The sequence below is a fragment of the Anas acuta genome, chromosome 3 (genome assembly GCF_963932015.1).
Source record: "Anas acuta chromosome 3, bAnaAcu1.1, whole genome shotgun sequence".
NCBI classification, from domain to species: Eukaryota; Metazoa; Chordata; class Aves; order Anseriformes; family Anatidae; genus Anas; species Anas acuta.
Genome location: NC_088981.1, coordinates 47,941,540 through 47,965,540, shown reverse-complemented (window position 1 = coordinate 47,965,540; position 24,001 = coordinate 47,941,540). Strand labels below are relative to the sequence as shown.

At 43.2% G+C, this 24,001-nt stretch overlaps 1 protein-coding gene across 2 annotated transcripts in view; it reads right to left on the bottom strand.

Moving 5' to 3' along the window:
• Positions 1–23,775, bottom strand: part of AGPAT4 (1-acylglycerol-3-phosphate O-acyltransferase 4) — a 75,065-nt gene extending 51,290 nt beyond the window's left edge. Inside the window, exons 1-2 of one of the 2 annotated variants that reach the window (XM_068676972.1) lie at positions 23,626–23,775; positions 7,732–7,962 (exon numbers count right to left, since the gene is read on the bottom strand). In XM_068676972.1, the coding sequence (XP_068533073.1) occupies positions 7,732–7,909 (178 nt within the window). In that variant the 5' untranslated portion in view covers positions 7,910–7,962; positions 23,626–23,775. The remainder of the gene's footprint in view (positions 1–7,731; positions 7,963–23,625) is intronic. The other variant, XM_068676973.1, reaches the window with a different exon arrangement.
• Between the last annotated feature and the right edge of the window lie 226 nt (positions 23,776–24,001).

Genomic DNA, 24,001 nt, shown 5'->3' with positions numbered 1-24,001 from the left:
ATTTCCTCCAGTCCAGGAATCTAGGAAGCTCGCTGCCCAGACCTAATGATCAGCAAGAGGTGCTAGGAACTTTGTCATGTGAGATGTCAGCCAGCAAACTGCCTGTGCTTTTCGCTGCCTGCTAGATAGCTTCCCTGATATCCCCCTCTCCATTCAGCTGAATACCACCATCACCCTTCTGCAGATCAGGAATCTGAGGCAAAAAGAAAAAATATATAAAAATAGAGGGCAAATGAAGACAAGCCAGCTCTACAAAGGCTCCAGCAACAGCAAAATAGTATCAGCAACAGCAAAATAGTATCAGCGACAGGAAGGTGCTCTTTTCATTAAAGAAGATCAGACTAAGTGCCTCCCCCAGCTCTTTACCAGCCCTTGATGGACAGCATCAAAAGTTCTTTTACATCCATTTTCCTAGAAAATAGTTCCTTTCTCCTAAACGAGCAGCTGATCATCCCTTCCAGGCTGAATTAGGGACTCTGCTAAAGGCCACATGCCAGTGACACTTCATGAACAGAACAGCACTATGCCCATACAGAACACCTGCAATCCGTGTGCAGCCTCGGGTTCCACCAAACTTCACTGTTGGTACCGGAACCAGTAGGAAAACTTGGTAACAGTGCATGCAAGTGGTGTAAAATGAGAGGGACTGAAATATTCTTGCTTGATACTGCAAACTAATATTAGTACAGAAAACAAGGAGGCATTTGTCAGGCACTGCAGAGGGCTTATTCATAGTAATGAATGTAATTCTGTTAACACAAACTGGATAAAAGGGAGTTTAAGCTGTCATAGATGTAGAAAACAATTGTGTTATCTTACTGTACCAACAAGATACTGGAGAACCTGTTACATTGACTGGCTCCTTCAGTCTTTCCGAATTAGGGTAAAGAAATACAAGGTTTGGTCTCAGTGGCAAGCTGTACACATAACCAGCAGCATCACCACAAATACGTTAACAGGTACAAAAGAGCATTAGGAAGCAGGCTGGAAAAAGGTGTTGAGGAATTACTTTAATGTAGACAACACCTTAGAGTAGGTGATTTCTACCACAGCAAGACATTAACATTGTCAAAGCAAAGGAAACATTTTTTTCAGGGCAAAACTTATTTCAGCATGGAAGAGATCTACCTGGGCCTTTTGGAAAGCTTCAAAAGAGAAATGAACCATAAAACCAAATACAATCTACCAGAAGGAAACTGTGTACACTCACATCTGGTCACGCACACGTAACATTGAGGGACAATAACTCAGACAACTCTCTAGAAGACAGCAGAATGGTCACATGCCGTAATGCATTGAGAAAATATTCAGCAACAACAAGAAAACATTTCAAAATCACATCCACTAACAAAAATGGTGTGATCTACCCACCAACCCTAAAATAGGTCCTTACTGAGTTAATAGCATAATACTGCTTATCATTTGAAGAAAAAAGTTTATTTCAGTGTTATGGTTTACATGCTTAAGTCTATTTTTTTTTTCTTTTTTCTTCCCCTCTTAGAAAGACCCAGACCCCAGAATGAAGCATGAGCAGGAAAGCACACTGATACAGGCTGCAGTGTACTTCACAGCTTGAAACATTTAGTCTCCAGCATTATTTTGCAAACAAATACTGATAGTTTTTGAGAGGTACGATCCCAAGAACTCTTTGCCAGACTGCAAACTAATAGCATGTTTTGGACCAAAAAAAGAAAAAAAATGAAAAAAAAAAAAGCATCTGAAGTTATAAAGTTTAAATATACTGCCTGTTTAAAAGTGGAGCACAGCTTTGCCTTACATTAACTTGTTTTGTACTTATTATTTCTTATTATTGTACGTATTATTTCTCTCCTTTCTCCATTCTATTGAATTGTTTTTATCGCAACCCACAAGCTTTTAACTCTTTTTCCCCCAATTCTCTCCCCCATTCCACTGCTGGAGGGGGGGTGAGCGAAGCGCTGTGTGGTGCTGAGCTGCCTGCCAGGTTAAACCACAACATATGGGCATCTCCTGAAGTTTCCCGTAGTCATCCCCACAGCAGGGCTTGAGTGAAAGCAGGAAAGGCTAAGGTGATGGTCCAGCTATCAGAAGCTTCCCCGCAACATTTTCTCTTTCTGTGACTACCAAATCTGGCCTCTAAGATTTGTTCTGGACTTTGCATAGTGTTCACATGTGGCTTCATATGGATGTGTTGTGTGGAACCAAACTAAGAAAGGCTTATATGGGCAAGTAACAGCACTTGAGAAAAAGTGGTTTCGCACACATTACTGGAAACAGCCCCGCAAACAGGCTAAGAAGGCAGCCCTGAGTGCCCTACGAAAGCTCTTTGTTACATCTGTGTTGACAAGCACAATTCAGTCTGTATTATAAATAAAACACTACAGGATTATATGCAGGACACTGTGGCATACTTTGAACACCACCAGACTGTTCCTTCTGCTGCAAGATGACAGTAGAGGGAACTGCAGAAAGAAGAAAGCTGTGCCTTTCAAGGGCCCTCGTTTCCCATCCCTTCCTGCTTACTCAACTGCCCCAGAGAATTTTTCCTCTCTGCCTCAGCATCTCCTTGGTACAAACAACAAGCAACATGGTCCAGGGCTCCTGTAAACTCCAAGTGGGCACTGGGACTACATGCAATCAAACAAAATCTTGAGGATTAAACATAACACCATCACCCATCCTTATTTGGACACCTTATCGTTGTACATGGAAGGAATTAGCTTTACTGTCTCATAACAGTCAGCTACAATGAATGGAAAGCAGTTCTCAGTTTCATCTGATGTTGTTTCTAGAAAGCTCAGTCATAGGAAGAATCAGTTTCCATTTTGTTTTCTCTGCAATCAGTGAGCGGGCACCAGGGGTGCCTGTTTCCATGCAGGGCCTTCCCCTCGGAGGGATTTACAAACTGCAGCCTACAAAGTGTAACTTTACCCAAAGGTATAATAATACCCCTTTCACAGCACAAGAATAGCTATTAGTACTGCGATAATTAATTTATAAAGGCAAATGAGACGCTAAGACAATTGCTTTTAAAGCCCTTTTGCATCCTTCCAGACAATCATCCTCTTGTTGGCAGCTCTTCCGTTTATGCAGCACCAAGTTCGCCCTGTGCTGAAAGGCAGCGGCAGGCCGGCCTGCCAGGCGTCCTGGGAGCACCAGTTGGTTCGAGCAGCAGAGAAAGCTGAGTTTCCATCAGCACAGGGGCAGCAAGAGGACAAGCTATCAACCACTGCTCTGCCCCCAAGACAAACATCTTCCTGAGTAAATATACCCAGCACCATTAAAGAAGACATTTGTCCAGCAGGTATAGTCCCGTTCCCAGTCTCAGCACAGGACAGGTTATGTCCCAAGCAGCTAGCAGGTGCCCAGCACACCCTGCTCATCCCTGGGGATCACTGCACCAGCCCACCAAGCACAAAACAGTTCAGGATGTACAAGGCACTCCCCCACAGCCCCAGCAAACTCCACAGACATGTGCGTGCGTGGCACTACAGCCAAGTGAACCTGTTCTCCCCACAGCCTTGGCCAACTTCACACACTAGTGCAGACGAGCTGTGCACATTCGTTGTGATGGTTTGCTGTCCCCAGATAACAAGGAGGATGCATTCCCACCTCTTCCAATTCAGGTACAAGCAGCATCAAGGACTGCGATGTATTCCACACTAGGTGTTTTCTTCCTTCCTTAGATAACCCATGGTTCTCAGTCTTTTGGAAGAAGAGACTGAGGACAAAGTGCCCCTCAACTATTTAAAAATAAACTATAAGATTAATGGATTGCCCAACCTATGTTCCAATGCCATCTTCCAAGCACACTTGTTTTTAAAACTTGTTATGGTTATCAGCTTGCATGGCTTTGCCATGTTCGATTTTCCTAATACCGCTGTACTCTATGGAGTTCGGTATCAGGAAGAACTTATAAACACTGGCTCAAAGTTCTAAGCCCAAAGGCTTTATTTTTTTTTTTCCTTACATTTAAAACACAACTGAGGACATGCAATCCTTACCAGTCTCCTAGCTCATTTAAGAGCAACAAAGACAAAAGAACAAAGATGGTTTCCTCTGCTGTTCCTTTCACGTTGAATATAGTTAGTCTCTGCAACTAACACTCTCCAGTTAAGGTTAAGACATACAGAGTAAGGATGACTACAACTAACCATTGCCCTATAGATACTTGGCAAAGGGGTTAATGGGATCAAACAGGGAGAGCTTATTCACAATTAAACACGGAAAGTACGTTGGAGATATAGAAGCAATCCAAATTACAATCTGATGACAGGCCAACACACCCTATGGAAGGCAGAAGGCTCAGGCTGAACAAGGTTTCCAATCAACAATGAAGAACGTTTCTCCAGCTCAAATTTCATAAAAAGCCATGCCAAAAACATGCCAATTTATTAGAATGAGTATTTTTTCTCTTGCAACACTACATCAGAAGTTCTCCCTAACTCTAAAGTATAATGGAGCAAGTCAGTACAGAAGTTAAACTCACCCTATCTGTCCAACCCATGATCCACAATTGGTTTGAAGACAACAACCTCTCAACACCAATTACTGAAGGCAGCTATGTGCATTTCTGCTCCTTTCCCTTGACACCAAGTTGTTGCTCTAGCCAATCCTTTCCACTATAAAATCAAACTGGAAAACAAGCTTTCACTTCTTCTCTAGCTTGAATCAATGAGCAGCATATTGAAGTATATAGCATTAGCCTGCTGGGTTGTCAGCAGGTATGGTGAGAAGCTACGGAGCTACTGCCATGCTCCCAGTGAAGCAGCAGCTCACACAGTTACGTGTCCTCAGCTACTAAAACACAGTTATTCCATATGACCTTTTTATGGTGTGAAAACATTTACCTGAGCTAGTCTGACTTAAGTCAAGTGAGTAGACGAACATCCCCAGCTCTGGCAGAACCAGTGCAGTGAGGACAAGTCATGAGCCACCACAGCAGTTTAGCTTCCTATATGCGGCATGACAGCAGACATTGCGCCTGGGCAAGTGAGAATATCACATTCCTATACTAGAAAGGAGACGGGAAGAAAATGGGTAGAAGGAAATTTTACCATTATTTGAAATACAAAAGCACTTTCCCAAGAGCATGGTGTCAAGGATGAAACGCTCTCCTTCAATTTTGTGGAATTATTCATCTCCACCGTTGACATCAAATGGAAACTGGCTGAACTTAGAAAGATCTAAAGGCAGCTGCTGCTTTCATATTACTTTTAAGTTAAACCATGCCTGCTCTGTTTCACTACTGGGTTGACTTCGTGATTCAGACTTTATCAGCCGCTCAAAGCAACGTGATGCTTATCGCCTGCAAACCACAGGCTTCTTCTGTGTTCTCCAAGGCTAAGCTTCGTCATCTCAAAGAGCAGGCTGAGTTTCCGTGACTTTCATTGGGCCCATACAGGCCCAACTTATGTTATGTATTAGTCAGCACACCAATGCCCCCAAAAGCCATTATCTTACACATACACTAATACAAAAACACATCAGTTTTGACTAATCTCCCGCAGTTCTTCCAAATACCTTTTTTAATTAACTATCATTTTCCCCTTTTCAAACATCACTCACATAAGGGTGACTCACATTAAACGACAGATTGCAAACCAGTGTTGTAAAGCTCGAATAACTGTCTTTAACCTAGGGCTAGATTGTTCTGAGCATAACTGGGCAAAAATCTCACAAAACAACCTTTTCTGGTAGAGTCAACACTAAAGACTAGATCAACAATCCTGAATGAAAAGCCAGCTACCTGATTGTCCTAGTTTCGGCTAGCATAGAGTTAATTTTCCTCCTACTAGCTGGTGTGGTGCTGTGTTTTGGAGCGATGAAGGACAAGCATGCAGTATTATTACAGACTCTTATTCAAACAGTGACCAGCCCTTGGTACAGATGAGACCACGCTGACGGCAGCTAAAGGATTCAGTCTGGAGACTGACGTAGCTGATGTCTCTGCACTAAATAGCCAAAAGGCTGAACATAGCAGAAGGAATTGCATTAAAAATAATATACATATATAAATGTGTTCCTCTACCCTAAAAGAAAATTTACCCATGTACTATCTTCTACAGCCCATGGCTTCAAACTTACAGCGTGCTCCCAGATATAAAGTAAAAACTTGGCCACGTTCACGCCACCATTCACACATGGAAATGTATACTACTTGCAAACTCCTCGCTTCAGGGATATACACATGGACAGCAAAAAATGAGATTTCTCACAAGGAACATCCTCCTCCCTTTATTACAGATATAGTAAAAGAGTACCCCCAACTCATTTGGGCCCATATATCCTGATGCAGCTTTGCAATATGAGTCAAAAGTGTTTAAACAAAAATGTTTTTAACATTTGCACATCAGACTCACTGATGAGATTAATCCCCAACAGCCTCCAGTTTGAGATGAGTGGCAGATTTCTGAATCAAGCAGTTAATTATGAACAGTAACAATGCTTCCCCCTTCTCAGATCCCTAGTAGTGAGCAAGGTAAACTGGAATAAGCCACTGGGCGGTATTTCTGCAACACAATTCATCATCCCTGTGTTGAAGGGTTATTTTCCTCTGTATGAAACCACTCACCACGGACAGTGACATCACACTTGGATCATCTTTAGGGAGCCTCAGTAGGCATGCACTTTGTAACATTTTCATTTTTAGAAACCACTTCTGAGATTCAGAAAGGCCCAGGGCAATTCCCCTGGAACATGGACACATTTAACAGTGCACACACAGCTACTGGACATGGGTACACTACTGTGCTTTTAACAGCTTCGGAGGGATTGCACTCTGCTGTATGTTGATAGCAATTATGTGGAAGTGAGAAGTTGCACCACAATAAATCAGTGCTGAAGCTGCAGTTATAGCTCTTCAGAAACAAATATATAAACAGACTGATATTATCAGGGTGCTCTGATAATCTACTGTTGATGAGTGGAGACTCCACCAGCCTATTAACAAAGAAGAAACATAAGCATATAGGTCTCGGTCATTCCACTAGAATTACCCGTTTAGTCAACAGTCAGTGAATTGTCACATCTCCAACAGTTGTAAAGGTTTGGCCTTTCGACAAGTAATAAATACCCTGAGCTCACACTCCCCTCTCCCCCTCGAGACTCCCACTTCTTTCAGTGCTTACAGGCTACCAGCTGGGTTCTCCGTTATACACTTTACGCTTATACCAAATACGTACAAATGCAGCTTTAAGTCTGAAATGCTTATTCAAGCAAACAACAATTTGCAACTGGCCTAAGAAAGCAGTATATTGAATCAGTGTTTTTCTTTTCTTTTTTATTTTGTTACTGTTACTTCCTATTTCTGAGCAGTATTGGCACATGAAAACTGAACAATGATTAAAAACAAAATCACGCATAACAAAGAGATTGAAAGTGCTACCGGAAATGACTTGTTAACACTGTAAGCCTCCAGATAATGCATCTCAGCAACTTATGCTATTATTTGGTCAATATTTCGCATTTGGCTTAATGGAACATGATGGATAGCCAAATGAGAGGCAGTCTTTCTTCATTATCCTGAGTCGAGCAAGTATCCCAATAAGAGCACAACATTTCAGCAGAACAGCACATTTGAACAAAGCATACACCTCTTCACACAAATGCAAGGGCTGTAGGAAGCAGTCATGATCTTTATATAGGTTACTTTGAAATCTATTTCAGATTATTTTTTTTAATGATTCCCTCAAGACAAAATATGAAAGTAGCTTAAAAAAAATAAAACAAAAAAACAAAATAAAATCTTACGGCTTGAAATGCAGTAAGCCAGCCTGCAGTTGATCCTCCTGAACAGTTGCTTGTTGATTGGCCAAAGTATAAGTGTAAAGAGTTGAATGAAGTTAATGATCAGTCCTGACACTATAAATATGTAGCAGATCAGCAGGTGGCAAATGAACTGAGACTTCAGAAAGCCAACGATGTCCATGATTTGCTGAGAAAGCAAGAGGGTACCTTCAGACCCAAAATGCAGAAGACAACCTGCAAAACCAAATAGTACCAGCGGTTACAGAGTGCATTTGTTTCTGTGAACAGATTATTACAGATGTCCCACTTTCCATTAAACATCTGAGTGAATTTAATTCCTTTATTTAGAAAAAGGACCGATTACAGTATTTGCAAAGGTAAGCATGGAAAGAGAATACCATATTTCTGAATCGATTTACATTGACTTTGGAAACAGGTTTTCACATTTCAGTTCTAATTCTACAAAACACATGAGCATATAGACTCCATTTCGTGCACTGCAATACTCCTCTATTAGGCCTTTATTGTTAAAATATGAGCAAAATGATTCACTTATATTTTGAACTGAGTCGTTGGCACTTCATAAGGCACATACAGTGGTCTTTGCTATATTCATGAGCAGATCCAAATTTTGCAAGTCTTAAAAACACACAGTTTTAACAAAGGTTTGCTGGTAGTGTTGATGATGCTTCATCCAAAAAATCTTAATCACACCAGGAACTTGTACCACACCCAAAGTAGGATATATCTTTAATTACAGTCCCATCACCTCTCTTTAAAACTTTTAAAATCTGAAACTTATTTCCCATTCAAAACTATACCAAAATTCCCCACAAACCAAGGTGTGCACACCCCCAGTACCTTCCACACCGCTGAGAAAACTTGGGTTTTGCTTGAGAGTCTGGTTACCTTCACAAGGGTACATTATGAAACACCCCAAAACAGTTGTTTCCAACTTTATTCAAGACTCATTTATTCAGTTTCAAATACCTTCAGAAAAAGGTTTGTTGTACTTGCATACACATACAAAAGTCCAGAACACTGCTGACTGCTATGTATTTTGTTAAGATGCATTTACCTAACGATTGTCCTGTGCGATTTCAGTACAACCTTATTTAGAATAGACCAGCAAGCTAAAGAGCTCAGCTACAGATGCAGAGGAATAGCAGAGGTAAGAACAGTATTTTCTTCCTTTATTTGACTGGGGAAGAAAAAACACTATACTGGGTGTCCCACTGTCTTCAGTGAAGCCCAGAACAATTTTTTTAACACATCTATGGTTTTAAATTAAAACAAACAACCACCACCAACAAAACAACAGGTACATTTCCTGGTATCACCTTCCTCAGCATACCCCATGTCTACTCCAGAAAATGTCTTTAAATACACATACATGTACATACATAGCCATGTATATCCACTCAAGTAAACAGGGCAGTACACTGATTTTAGTCATGTGAGCAGCTCTATTCAGTTTAAATATTATTCCTTGTACGCTTGAAGTTCAAGGATACACACACAATCTAACTACAATGTTATCAGAGCAAGATAAGAATTCAGGTTTTCTGCCCCTTTGCAGAAGAGAGCATCAAGTCATTTCATTTTCAAAAGGTTATTACAAAAAAAAAAGAAAAAAAAGAAAAAAAATAGGTTCTGTATACACTCACTCCACTCCTCTCTATTAAAAATAAATGCAAGGTTTAGAGATTAACATTAAAATTTGTGCCTTCCTCTGCAGGCTGCTCCAGCCATGCTCCCAAACCAAAAGGTAGCAGCAGCTTCTAGCTTTATTTGCTTGTTCCCTTGTTGCATTTAAATACGAGTCGATTTTGGCAATAGAATAAAAGCTTGACTATGCACAATATACACAATTTGTTCGATTACTCCTTGACACTGTAATTCTGTCAGTTTTACTCCATAAACCCAGAAAGGAAACATCAATAACAGCGCTAGCCCATGACCCAGCAGTGTTTCCAGAAAACCAACTCTTAGATTACTTAAAAAAGGTCTGCACAATTTTGAAAGGACAGATCCAACCCTAGCAGCTGCCAGTCCAGAGAAAGTCCCCTCTGCCAAGTACTCTGGCCCACCAAAAACCTTGTTGGGCTCCCTATAGCTGTCACTACCACCAACCCTAGGCTTGTCAGTAGAAAAAATATTAAGACACAATCTCTCAGCAATCAACACCCCAGTATTTTGAATATGGTTAAGGAGGAGGTACTGCCATCCTGCTCCATTCCTGAACTGTTTCTCCTTGTAAGGCATGGGAGTTTGCCCAGGGAGGAAGTCCTGAGACTATTTCTGAATGTGCCGGTCATAGGCCATCACAAAACAGCAGCTGTCAGCATCCTGGGGAATTAACCGATGAACAAATCTTTATGCCTATCCTTTTAGTTTATATGAGACCCCATTATGCGAGGCACTGAGTCTAGATCAGTGTCCTGAAACGTTTGTTTTATTGCCCTTGCTGACTGTGCATACCACAGCAAAGAGCACACACAAGAACTGCTACAAAGCGATGGGAAGATATTCAGCCAGGTCTTCAATCACAAGGAACACTAAAAAAAAAAAAAGTCAGAAAGAGAATCTGTGTTGCTGAATGATTTATATCAAGTGTTTATGGCAGTCCCAAGCCTATTATTAGCAGTTAAAATGTGCCCTTTGTGTATTACAGACTTTGTTCCCTTTATCTCGCTGCACTATTCAGTACCAAAGCAGACACCATCTGTACCTCGGAAACGCAGAGCAGGCCTGTGTTCATTGTAGTAGCCACTGTCATTATACTTGTAAAAAGCTTTTCCAGCTTTAACCAACCATTCCACTACAGATATGTTTCTTAGGATGGCATACAATTTATCAGCATGGGCTTTGCCCAAAGACTTTGTTTTTGTTGAAAGCTAAGGAGAATGAGAAATGTTGTCTTGTAGGAATCATCATAATGATTCATGCTGCAGCCCTCTGCCTCACTCGGAAGAAAAAAATAAACACTGGAGAGGAAAAAAAAAATAAATAATAAAAGGTAAAATCAAGTTTTGGATAAGTTTACAGTGAAGAATAAAGGATTTCACTTCCCTAACTCAGACTCTTTTACTTGTCAAGTAGCAGGATTAGATCATTTAAAACTCTGATTGGAAGTGATCAATGGCCTACGAGTGGATGGTTTAAAAGACTGTACAGTGCCTGAAACCCAGTAAGTGGGGTTATCCTACCGTCCTTAGTTAAAACTGATCAAAAGCTTTTTGTGCCAGCTAGCCTGTTTAATTCCATGTCACAGAATCACTCTAATCTAATGTAATTCCCAGAGATCAGGAAGGGAACGGATCAAAAAAAAACAACACACGTGAAATAAAATTAAAGCACTGTTTTCCTACAGTGGAGACATAGAAACTCGCTATTTGATATGGTCAACAAAAATTTCCTGTAGTAAGCTGCTGATTGACAGTCGTTATGAAGAGGAAAAGCAGTTGAATGACAGAGTCTGGAAGGAGGAAGGACTCACCCAAATGTTAGTACATCAATTTGGTTCTCCCACTGTAAGAGTGGTTAAACTACATTAAAATGTTTTATTTATGTGCATCATTTACTTCATGAGTAATGAGTATTTACTTCATGTTGGGTCTTTAAAGCACAACTTCACAGAATTAAAAGAGACATTGATGAGATGACTGTGATAAAACATAATTACTGTCTTACAATTTGATAAAGTCACAATGCAATGTTTGAAACTAATTTCTTCCTGCATTCAGACCTGTCATGAAGTTTCAATTCTGTAAAGCTTCCATAAAACGTTTTCAAGGCAAACCAAAACTATGTAAGCGGTACCATTGAAATGTATCTAATCTAAAAAGGAACAAGGAATTGGAACCACTGCTCATATTTTTCTTTTCCGTAATGTAGGGAGACTAGAGATTCATTTTCTCTTTGATTAAATTCAAGTTATTTTCTCTACAAATTTTGCTACCCATTATACCCATAGTGCCAGCTAAGTGTTTTGTTTCTTAGACATAAGCTTATTCTTTCAAAGATTTTTTTGAATATGACACTGATAGGACTATTTCCATTACCCAAACTCCAAGAAAAGTAGTTTATTCTCGGTAAAGGCTACAAAGCAGAAATATAATTTTCAAGAAGCAGTTCTGATCTCATGAAAGAGGTCTAGAAGCCTGCTTTCTAAGAATTCATAGGAACTTTTCACACTTGCTCTGTCTTACTGAAATTCCTCATGGGTAACATCAATATAACGCTGGTTTAAATGATGAAAGGATCAAGTCTTTAATTCTTAATCCACAACGCTAGTTTAATAAATTACACTGATTTCCTTATAGATAATGGCTGAAAATTACAGCAATCTTTTGAAAACAAAAGAGTCAATCAATGCATTTTCTCAGAAGCTATTAAGATCGGAGAGCTGCCAAGCAGCTCTCTTCTATCAAACACCCCTTAAAATGAATTAGGAGAAAACGGCCAGCCAGAGCATCAAAAACAGATAGGAATGTTCTTTAATAACAGTTTTCAGTTGGATATGAAACAGAAGACTCAAACCTCAAATGTCTGTCTAGGGAACAAGTCAACAAGCATCTATTCATGTGACTAAGAGGTCACAGGATCAGGTTTAATAGCAGACTGCAAGACCATTCACTCCACCTCTCTCTTCTCCTTGTTCCATTCTTCAGCACGATCCACTTTTTTCTACTTAAACTACTCTCAGTGTTTCCTTCTGCTTGGAAAAAAATCAGCAGGAGGACATAGCAAAGACAATACAACATTAGACTAGTGATACCCAAGGTGAACACCACTCTTCTGGCAGAGGCTGCTGACAATAACACTGCGTAGCACGTCAAAGTCTGTAAGACATTTGAGACTACTGCCAGGGATATCTTAAAGACCAGAACTGTATTCTACAGAAAGTATGAGAATGAAGCTAAGAACTGTTGCCCACCTTAGCAAAGTTTATGCAGTAAACAGAGTCGCTGGAGTACAGAGAGCCACAGGGCATCTATCTGACAGCATCTGGACTAACCTAATACTGTCTATATTTACAACCTGAGGCAGGACAGCAAAGCAATTGGTTATTTTCAGAAAAGCATGTCTCAAGCCTACACAAATTTCTTTGCTCATATCTACTCTATGATAAAGTGCTAATGCTTAAGTTTTAAATGCTCTGCTGCAAATTAAGAAGAAACAAGCATGTGACGATGATGCCCATTCTTGTATTTTCTTCTCTAAACCAAATTCCTGGACAGATGAGCTGCGGTGACCAAGACAATGAGAACAAGCGCAGGTCAGATTACAGCAGTTCCAGTACTGCCTCTAAGTAACTTTCAGCTGCCATCAGAGCAGCACAGCTAGCAGCACTAGCTCATACCAGAGTTCAACTCAACGATGCTTCTGTATTCAGAAAATATTGACAAGGCAGTCAGAGGAAGCCCTTGAGCTCTTCTTTTCCTGCCAGTGGGTGTCAGAAGCCAGCATAAGATAGGCCGCATCCACATGTATATAGGCCTTCAAGGGGTATTTATCTGTACATGTCACCAAAAAAAAAAATCTGAAGGAAGACTTATCTATTTGTCTCATGCTCAATCAGGCTTTGAATCACTTCTCCCTTTCCTCCAAAGGCAAGTCCAGAGCATTACCTCCTCAGAAAAGTCACACATTGGGGATGCATTTGATCACACCTTAAGAGTTCCCCTACAGTTAAGGGAACTCCAGGACGCTTTTCAGTTTTTCTGCGAAGTCAGGCATTCCTGACTGCACATTTTGTAATACACAGCTACATCTGAGGTGCGTCCATTTGGCTGTTTCAAAGGCTGAAGAATTAATACTATCTACCAGCAAGCCTCAGGATAACCAATTTAGAGACTCGTGATGTATATTGGGCTTATGTGGCAAGGTTTTGGTAGCAGGGGGCTGCAGGGGTGGCCTCTGTGAGCAGAGCCCAGCATCTGCTCCATGTCAGATCAGAGCCAGCTCCAAAAGGGACCTGCTACTGGCCAGAGCTGAGCCCATCAGCAATGCTGGTTTAGGAGAGCAGATTTAAGAAAGGGAAAAAACCTGCTGTGCAACAGCAGCTGGGATAGAAGAGTGAGAAGCAGCCCTGCAGTCCCCAAGGCCAGCACAGGAGAAGGGCAGGAGGTGCTCCAGGCAGGCAGCAGCAGTTCCCCTGCAGTCTGTGGAGAGTCCCCTGGAGGATCTGTCCCCCTGCAGCCCATGGGTCCCACATGGAGCAGATCTCCACGCTGCGGCCCATGGAGAGCCCCCGCAGGAGCAGGCCCCGGGCCGGAGCTGCAGCCCGTAGAGAGGAGCCCACGCAGGAGCAGGGCGTCTGGGGGGAGCTGCTGCCCAGCCGAGGGGGCCTGTGCTGGAGCAGTTTGCTCCTGGGGGATGGATGGACCCTGTGGGACGGAGCCGTGTGGGAGCAGTGCTTGGAGAGCTGCTGCCTGTGGGCAGCCCCCGCAGGCTGTTCAGGAAGGACGGCATCCCGTGGGAGGGACCCCACAGGGAGCAGGGGCAGAGAGGGTCTGCGAGGGAGCCGCAGAGATTAAGCCTCAGGGACTGACCGCAGCCCCCATTCTGCTGTGTGACTTGGAACAGGGTAAAGTTTTTTTTTTTTAGTTTGCTTTTAGTTTCTCACTGCTCAAGTCTGCTAGTGATAGGCAATAAATTATATTAATCTCTCTCCTCTGAGTCTGGTTTGACTGTGACAGTAGATGTTGAGTGATCTCCGTGTCCTCAACTCAACCCTTGAGCTCTTTCACATCGTATTTTCTCCCCACTGTTCATTGGAGTAGGGGGAGTGAGTGAGTAGTATAGCGGAGTTTAACCATCAGTGTAAAAACCACCACACCATAAAACTGAATTTTTATTTATTTTCTATTGAGCACAAAGATAATTAGCATAACAAAGTCCAAACAAAAGGAAGAAAAGTAATACAAGAGTTTTTGAAGCGGTTAGAGTACAATAACGCTTTCCCTTCCCCTTTTATATTTTCTTCCTGCTGTGACCTAATGTCAGAGCAAGCCAGCTATGTGAGCCCTTCATGCCTGCCAGGACATGAGCTCCTTAGCCATGCATGCAAACTGCTGGTAAAACACAACACGTTACTGCTGTTTGCCCTGACAGTCTCAGTGCTGGCTGGTCCCTTACCACATGGAAAGGAATTATACAGGGGGTACAGGCAACCAGGGAGAAGCATGCGTACTCTAAAAACAAAAGGAGTGCAAGATGAGGAGCCACTGCCCAAGTTAATTCGAGGAGCAGTTCAATCTTGCTCCTTTTTCCAGGAGCATGAAATATTCAGGGAGGAGGGAGCTGAACAAGGTCACCATAGGGAACTGGGCTTAAACACAAGGCAATACAGAACTCCTGGGGGTGCTGTGTTTAGGGACCACAGGGCCAGCAGAGCTTCATCTTGAAGGAAGCACTTACTTGATGAGGATAAACTCCTTGAAGTTAAGCATTTCTTTTCCTGGCCCCTGCAGAGTTACTCAAAGAACGGGCCTGTGTGAAGCCCAGAAGATCAAACTCACAAAAACTGCAGGAGAAGGCAAGTTGCTTCTTTCCAGCATGTCAGGTATTGCTCTGCAGTTCTTCCCCACCCAAGTTCCTGCATCTTAATACATTAAAACATACATATTTCTCCAAAGCACAATTATCTGTAATTTGTTTGGGAAAAAAAAAAAGGAAGAGCTGCATTAAGATTCTTCAGACCAGAAGGAATCTAACAGAATTGAGCCCCAGGGTTCAGTTCTGGATACCACAGTCCCCACTTCCTCTGTCTCTGGGTCCCTCAATACAAGTCACTTGTGTTGCCAATAAGGGCAATATAAGCACAATTTAGAGATTGAGCAAGAGAGCAGGACTAAACAGCAAACATGGACTGACAAAAAAAATATATTGAGAATCTAAGCAGGATGTGAGCTAGACTGTCACACAAATATAGGCGACCTGGACAGTTCCTCAGAAGTAACTGAGGTAAATAACAAACAGACCAGGACAACCAGCTTTATCATGCACTTGTAGCCAATTTAGTATTTGCTCTCAGGTCACTATAGGCAACATTAAGTGCTTACTCAAAGGTAACCAGGCACAGATATTACTGTCATCTGGCACCCTCCACCTCCAAAAGGAAATAAATAAAATAATCAAAACCCTCAAAACACATTTCTAGCAAGATTCTTCAGTGGGTTATCTCGCTTGCTGCTGAAGTACAGGTGGCTTGTCACACAACAGGATATGAATGTCTGTAACAAACCAAATCTTCGTGCATATATATGCTTATACATATGCTTTTGTGTTGCTGATGTAAGAATTTCTGTACTGAACACTCAAAGTACTGTATAAGGTATTCGCACATGTGAGAGAGATCCACGTCTATCTCACTAAGCCACTCAGTGTAGAGTCTATGGGAAATATCTCAATGGTGAGATCTACAACACTGCTCACACGCATGAAAAAAATAAAAATTAAGGAGGCAGGAGGTGCAGTAGAGCAGGGTGTCTGCCACCCGTGTCATGGTACTTAGAAAGTCTCAAGGACACACACCACTATGGCTGATCACCTCTGTGTTGGGTATTTCAGGAATAGATGCAACACAGGAGTAGCTACTGTTCCCCGGTGCTTAGTACAAGAACTTTCTTTTAGAAGAGCCAGAAGAATAGGGCTAGGAAGGGACGGGGGCAACAGACAAAAGCTCATTCAAGGGCTGGCAAAAAAACAGGGATGCCTTAAAAAAAAAAAAAAAAAATTAAAAATGTGCTGGGAGCCCAAACATTCTTTTGATGAGAGATAAGCTTTAAAAAGGAGGCCTCTCCAAGAAGACTCATGTTTTTTCTTGCCAAACACTGATCACTGTCATCTTGTCTTAAAGAGCTGTAAATTACATTGAAAACGAAACAAGGGGTCAACACAAGGTCCGGGAACAGCCTATATGCTCAGCAGACAAAATACTTTCCCCAAATTCATAACAGCTTTAGGCGTGAGGCACTAAGGAAATACTGGTAAAAGGATTAATTTAAACTTCACATATTTAATACTCAAATTCTTACCCACAGTTAGATAAGAACAAAAGTAGAGTACAAAATTATCACTCCCCTAACTTCAGGTCAGCCACAGACAGTTTTCTACACCGCTAACACCCAGTTTTGTGCAGGCAGGGAAGTTTCACATCCACTCAACAAACTTGCTAGTATAAGTAACTCCATTTATATATACGGAAATGGGACCTTTTAGGGATAGGTTTAGAAAACAGTATGGATTTTTGTTAACTCTTCTGGATGAAAGGGGTTGATAAATCCGGGAAAAGCTCCAACCATTCAATGAGCCTGACAAGATCTGTCTTCCTACCTCCATCTAACATACCAGGAACTAACAAGGCTGTTGCAAAGCTGGACAGTCACGTGGCAAACCCGTGGCAAACCCAATTCCAGAACTATGACCAGCCCAGTCATTAGGCTCCAGCCTTCAGCACAAAATAGTACTTCTCATACTCCTGTAATTGCCTTCTTGCCAGTGCTCAGGTTTCCCTTCCAGTTTCTGAAAGGCCAGGTATGAACAGAGAGGGAAAGGACACACCCGACACACCTCGGCTCTTCAGTGGCAGCAGGCAGTGTAAGAGGTACAAATGTAGACCAGGGTGTATGTGCTGATCTAATGAACGCTTTCCCTTTATTTCTCTGTTCCTCAAGAAACAGGGGACAAGTATTCAGCAATTTAAGTGGGACTGTATCATAAACTAGGAGGTGTAACTTCAGTACCAAACTGACAGCATTGTGCACACAAGCATACGTGTCCACCACTGTTCTGTTCAAGGAGGAATTAAAGACATTTGCTGACGTTTCAGCTATAACAATCGTAAAATAAAAGCCACCAGCACCGGAAAAAGGATAATTTTATTTCCTTAGTACATTCCCATAAAATGACCTTGTTATATTTTCTGGAATTGCGATCTACATTTAGTAGACCTACATTTTGGGTAGCCTCTTTAAGCCTGTTTCCAGAAGTCTAATTCTTAACCTCTGTGGCTTTGTTGTTTTGTTTACATAAAAAGGCCAGAAAGTACAGCTAACAAACAATAAAGTATTTGTGACAGAAAACTGAATCTTGAAAAAAATAAAAATAAAAATGTTGGAGATCACAGATGTAGCAGAACTCACTGAGTTAGAAGTCACTGAGTGCCACCATCACAGTGGCAGTGCCCCCTGGCCTACAAGGGCCACTTCCACCATCAGCCCATGGGCTCATTGCGGATTTACTGCTGTTCCAAAAACTGGTGTAAGGTCAGTGACAGTGCCTCTCTGGGAGCAGCTGTGGGGCCTGCTGGAGACCCCCCCCCCCCATTCCCCTACCTCCCCATGGAGCTGAGCTCGGCTGCAGGCCTGTCGGGTGCCCAGGCCAGGCCACAAACACCCTGCTCATGGCAAGGGTAGGAGGGAACAGCGCCGACATCTTGTGTGAGGGATCCAAAAGCCCCCAGTAGGAGTCATGAGGCGCAATTAGCCATGCTGGAAATGAGAAGTGCCATCCACCTGATTACAACTCCAAACGAACTTTTTTTTTTTTTTTTAAATCTTCTATGACAGTAGTGTTTGAAGGACTGTCTCCTTCAGCTAAGCCATTTGCATATTTTTAATTAATATGAAACAACATTCATTAATGTCCTCTTTGAATACTGAGAGGATGTTAAACAATATATTCTTTTTTTGTTTAAAAAGACTTATTTTTTTCCCACCTGCAAGTATTAAATTAATTTGGCTGTATGGCACATGACACTGAAGAGTAAGAAGTACCTGAATTTCTCCTTTATGAAAACCACATACCAAGATTAGAAATGGCAATGTATACACAAGATGTAGCCCACACTGAGACGGGAATTCACAAGAAAATGAACACTTATTCATTACACTTCCAATGCTTCTTTCTGTGGAAAATAATTTAACTGGAGGATGCATGTGGCACGGAAGCTTCCAGATGCCTATTCAAAGAAAACCAACTTCTGCCTCAGGGAAGTAACACTCAATACTTAGAAAAGGATTCATCTTATAGCTGAGGTCTTTTGGGCACGGTCCCAAAAAAAACAAGATCCTGGCTTCAGCGAAAGGCTCAGCTGCTCCCACACGCAAAGCAATCACATATTCAGATGCCAGGTAAAAATCCAAACAGTGGTAACTGCTTTACCCGTGCTTCAGCGATCATCTTCCACACCAGTTTTCACTCACCTCTGCTTCAAAGACACCTGCTTCTGAACTGATTTGCTACACTTCGAACCCAGAACACTTTCAGCCTCCTTGTTCCCACCCCCCCCCCAATCATTCCCCTAACAGACTGATTTAATTTGGGAACTTCAAAGAATAAAAGCCTTTATCACAGACACTGGTTTTATCAAGTCCAATAATAAAAGGAGAAGTTTCATTTTGGACCTGATTCAAATCCCGCTGAAGCCAAAAGAAATCTCTCAACAAGCTTCACTGGCTCTTGTTATTTCGAAAACATTATCCCTCAAAAACAGCTAAATGTGATACAATTAATCAATGTACTTGTATTCTCAGTACCTAAAGCTGCAGCTAGTCAAACCCATCTTAGACTTCCAGCAATATCATTTAAGAGCGCTTCATCCAACAGCATTTACTCCACTGGATGACAAGCATGCAGAGTTCCTAAACACCCTGGTAAGAATCCAGTAGCATTTTTACAACCTTTGTAAGGAAGAAATTAAGTATCTGGTACATCAACATCTACCTAGATTTTCTCTGCACAATTTCAGTTGTCTGAATCCTTTCAAAAGCCTGGCTTTCAGCATTTATCCCAGTAACTTCAAATAAATCTGGGATAGTTTTACAAAGCTTAATTTCAGAATGAAGCTTTTCTCTGTCTCCCTCTCAGGTGAAATGCAGTACTTGCATTTCACACACTCGCAGAGGTCCATGCATAGGCATGTAAAAACTAGACAGCAACACACCAAAGGCTGAATGAATTTGGGAAAAACTCTTTCTTAGTTATCTTACTGCTTGATTATAACCATGTTGCATCCCGGCCACTGTTGGGCAACACGAAGGGACTGTTTCTCTCAATTACTATGGCACTCTAGATGCTTGTTTTACATTTCTAGGTTGAGGGAAGATAGCGGTATCTCTGCTGCCTACTGTTTGCTGAATTGAAGACTGATATTACTGCATTGTTTGTAACGTAATTTTCACTAGTATCAGATCAAGGGGAAAAAAATGTGTCCATGCAATCTTCAACACTGTCTAAACATATCCTCAGAACCATAAAATTAACTAAAGCATTGTTAACCCTTGACAGACAACCTGTGACAAAGGGGGAAAACCTCATGAATGATTCAAGTTCAAGATTAGGCTGCTACACCCAGAGGGCCTCAAACCTTCCAGAAGCGCAAAACAGCATCTGTAGTAATGGTATTTCCCAAAGTACAGAAAAACATGGCAATAAGAGACAAACAACAATGTGTGAAGGAAGATGTAATAAGGGAAAAAGGGGGAGAACCAGGACATTATTTAACTTTCATACAGTAGATCTCATGTGAAATCATATGTAATTTCTACACAGATTTCCCCTAATATTTTCTTTTCCTGTCTTAACGACAGGTCTTCAGTTAGCCATTTTCCTGTTCTCTGACAGGTGAAAGAAGCTTGCATAATCTGCCAACTGAAACTGTGCAGGCAAAGCTTTCTATTCACCTGGATCCTGATGGAGAAATGTGACTGCAATTTGACTTTATGATCACGTAAAAAGCAAATCAGCAGTAATGAAATCCAGAAACAACACTGTATTCTGACAAAGATGTCAGAAATTTTGCAGACATAACACACAATCAGTATACTAGTCTCTGCTTGCAACTCCAAAGCTTCTGGCAAGCAAGCCCTGTCTCAGCAACCTCTACCTCTGATTCCCTTCCAGCCTAGAACTGGTTAATCACCCTTCCCTGTTCCTGTTATTTATGCTACAACAGAAACCTCAAGCCAGGTCAGCTCATTTGCAACAAGCAGAAAATGATTTCTGTGTTAAGCTCTTCAAGGCAGACTATAACGAGACAGACAGAAGGGCTGAAGGTGAAAGCAGAGGCGCAGAACTAGGAAGATGAAGTTCAAAACAAAGAGCAGACTGCTATCAGGTGGACAGCTCTGCTCAGTTTCTAATGCTCAGTTCATGTTCCTTTTCAGGAAATCCACTACAGACATTGTCTTTCCCTCACATAATCAAAGAGGGGTCTTTATAGCATCTTTGTCCTTGCCACTGTACACAGTTATTCTTATTTGTTTCCATTTCCTCTTTTTCTGACCTTACCTTGACACTACCACATCTCTACTCTGAGGAACCGGAGGAGGAAAGGGGAAAAAAGGCAAGAAAACGAAATGAGTCAGCAGTTTCTGAGAAGCACAGGAGCATTAGTCAGAGGCGAGCAGGGTAAGCTCATTCACGTCTCGCTGTGACAATTAAGACCACCGAAGAACAGACTGCTGGATGCACTTTCCCAACCCCCTGAAACTGCACAGCTGCGGAAATCCAGCCCCCAGCAGAAGCAAAACACATTTGCAGCTGCCCAGTACCAGTGCTGAAATTAAATGAGTGTACAGGTACCGCTCTCCAGTCACCTTCCCAGTCTTCTTACAGACAATCCCATTGCATCCCACTGAGCCAATCAAGCACACCTGAGGAAATAGCTGCCCTGCATGAAGTTCTCTCTAATTAGGGAGGTCCACAGCTTCAAAAGCATTTGCTGACTAGAGCACAAGTAGAACACGCTAAAATGCATTGTTGCTTTCTTGTTCCTCTTCTCCCTTATCAAGAGGTACCAGCAGCAGCAGCGATGCAATTGGTTAGGGAAGCGTTCTTCTACATCAAGCAGCAGATGTCTGACTTATTAAAATTTAAGATCAAATTATTAACACAAGTTCTAAGGGCCGCAGGCACACATGTGCAGCGCAAGAATGCCATTTGCTAACCTCAGCCCAGACATAACGGTGCCTTCCTGGGTTGAAGAGATTTCCATGAGCACTCTTCACAGCCTTCATCCTCCAGCAATAAAATCAGGGTTTAGAAAAGGGAACAAGAAACCACCTCTTTTCAGCAGGGCAGCACACAGCCATAGGGTTCTCACCCACCACCTGCACAAGAACCCTTCTCCTTTATGGCACAGTAAGTACATGCAACTGCAACTGATGCACAACCATCGCTCCAGGAAAGCACAGTTCCCTCCAGAGAGATGCTGAACACAGCTCCACCGCCTCATGATTTTGTCTGGACAGAGTAAAACAACTGCCCACCAAACTGACATCCACTGGGGCTCAGGATCCACAGGCCATTACTGTACTCTAGGCACAGTGCTGTTTGTTTTTCTGTGACTCTAGGCAAGGACTGACCTCTATGCAGTTTCTTCACTCCGAAATACAACACTTGAAGCTTCTTGTGAAGCACTAACTAAAGCCTCATACCTAAATGCCTACCACCGATACAACCAAACTTTGCTTAAGAGCAATCTTTATCCACCAGCAGCTTACAATGCCTCCTCTGTTCATTGCAGGCATATATTCTGATATCTTCTTCCACGTGAATCCTGGCCCTCTGTCTTCCATAACATGCTGTTAAAGTTTCATTTTTAGATACAGCTTTTTCAGGCACTGTTACGCAGAACATTAATAGGAAAAAGCAAAGCTATGCATTATATTTATACGAATTTCTAAAATGAACCGAACTGTATTTTCATCTATAGGACAGCAGAAAGTAGTTGGAAAAACACAGCGTTAGACCAGGCTCAAACACCTAGAGAAAGTTGCTGGGCAGTAAATGACAGCAAACATTTCCAGCACACCAGCTACCCTAGTGACCGACGTGGTCAGTATTTATACAAAGGCAGTCCTGGCACATTGTACGCAAATCCCTGCATGTTTAAAGTAATGCTGTCATTCACGTGAGAAGTGAGCTGAGAGGAAGAAAGCTGCAAACTCCTGCTTACATTGCTCCGCACCCCTACTGCTTCCCTGCTCCAGTAGCTTCAAGTCTGTTGCAACTTGCTCGCAGTGAGAAGTGATTTAAGCACGAGCCAAGGCTATGATCGCCTGGTACAACTTCCTGGTCTGGACGCATCGCTGGTTTTCAAGAAACGCTCTGGGGCTTTTTTAAGACAGAGAGGGCCGGGGAGAGGGAGTTTCTCACCTCCTCCCGCCTCTTATGATGGATTTGGGGTTTTCACGTAGCAGCAAGGTTACTGCCTAACACATATAGCTGCATAAGGGACATCATCCCTATGGCAATACCCGTAACTCTTAGCAATACATGTCAGAGACCAAAACACGCCTATGACATTGCTCACACAGACTGTCTTTTTTTGGGGGGCTGCCTTTTCAGCAATCAGTCAGCATGCACTTGTTGAAAAAAAAAATAACACACAAAGGGTTATTTCTTAGCTAAACAATGCCCCCTTGGAGTTTTCCCCGCACCGACCGCTGTCAGCCCAAGCACGGCTCACGGCTGCCGGGCTCTCAGCCTCCCCCGGGAGAGGCCGGCACGGAGGCGAGCAGCGGCGGGGCCGCCCCGCTCCGCCACCCTGCCCACGGCCCGGCTCCCGGCTACCTGTGACCGCCACCGGCCGCGCTCTCCTCCTCCTCCTCCTCCCCCAGCTGCTCGCAGCGCGGAGCCCCGGGCTTGGGGGGGCGCGGGGCGACCCCCGGCGGAGCAAATGGCGGCCGGGGGGGGGGGGGGGGGATGAAGCGGGTGGGTCTTGGCCGCCGCCCGCCGCGCCCCGCCCGCCCGCTGGTTTGGAGGAGGGGGCGACTCGGTTGGCTGTTTATTATTATTATTATTATTATCAATTTTTGGTTTTTCTCCAAACCGGCTCGACCGCACCTGAGGAGCCCTCCGGCCAGCCAGGGGAAGAGCACGTACCTGGCGCTGCTGAGCCTTGGCATGTGTGCCGCGCTGGGGGGCCGGGGCGGGAGCCGCTCCGAGCCGTGCCGAGCCTCCCCGCCCCGAGTGCCACTACTTTGCCCGCGCCGGGAGGCGGCCGGCTCGGGCGGGGCCGCCAGGCTCCACCCGCCGGGCGGCTCCGGGTGCCCCTCGCCTTCCCTCCCTGCCTCCCTCCCCTCCCCTCCCCGCCGCCATGTCACTTCCTCCCGGGGCGACCCGCCGGGGGGACCGCTCCCCGCGCCCCGCTCCCCGTGTGCGTGCCCCGCTGCGGGGAGGCACCGTGAGGGGGAGGCGGGCGGCAGCCACCCCAGCCCCGCTGCTCGCGGCTCGCTGCCAGGCGGCTCTCCCGAGGGGA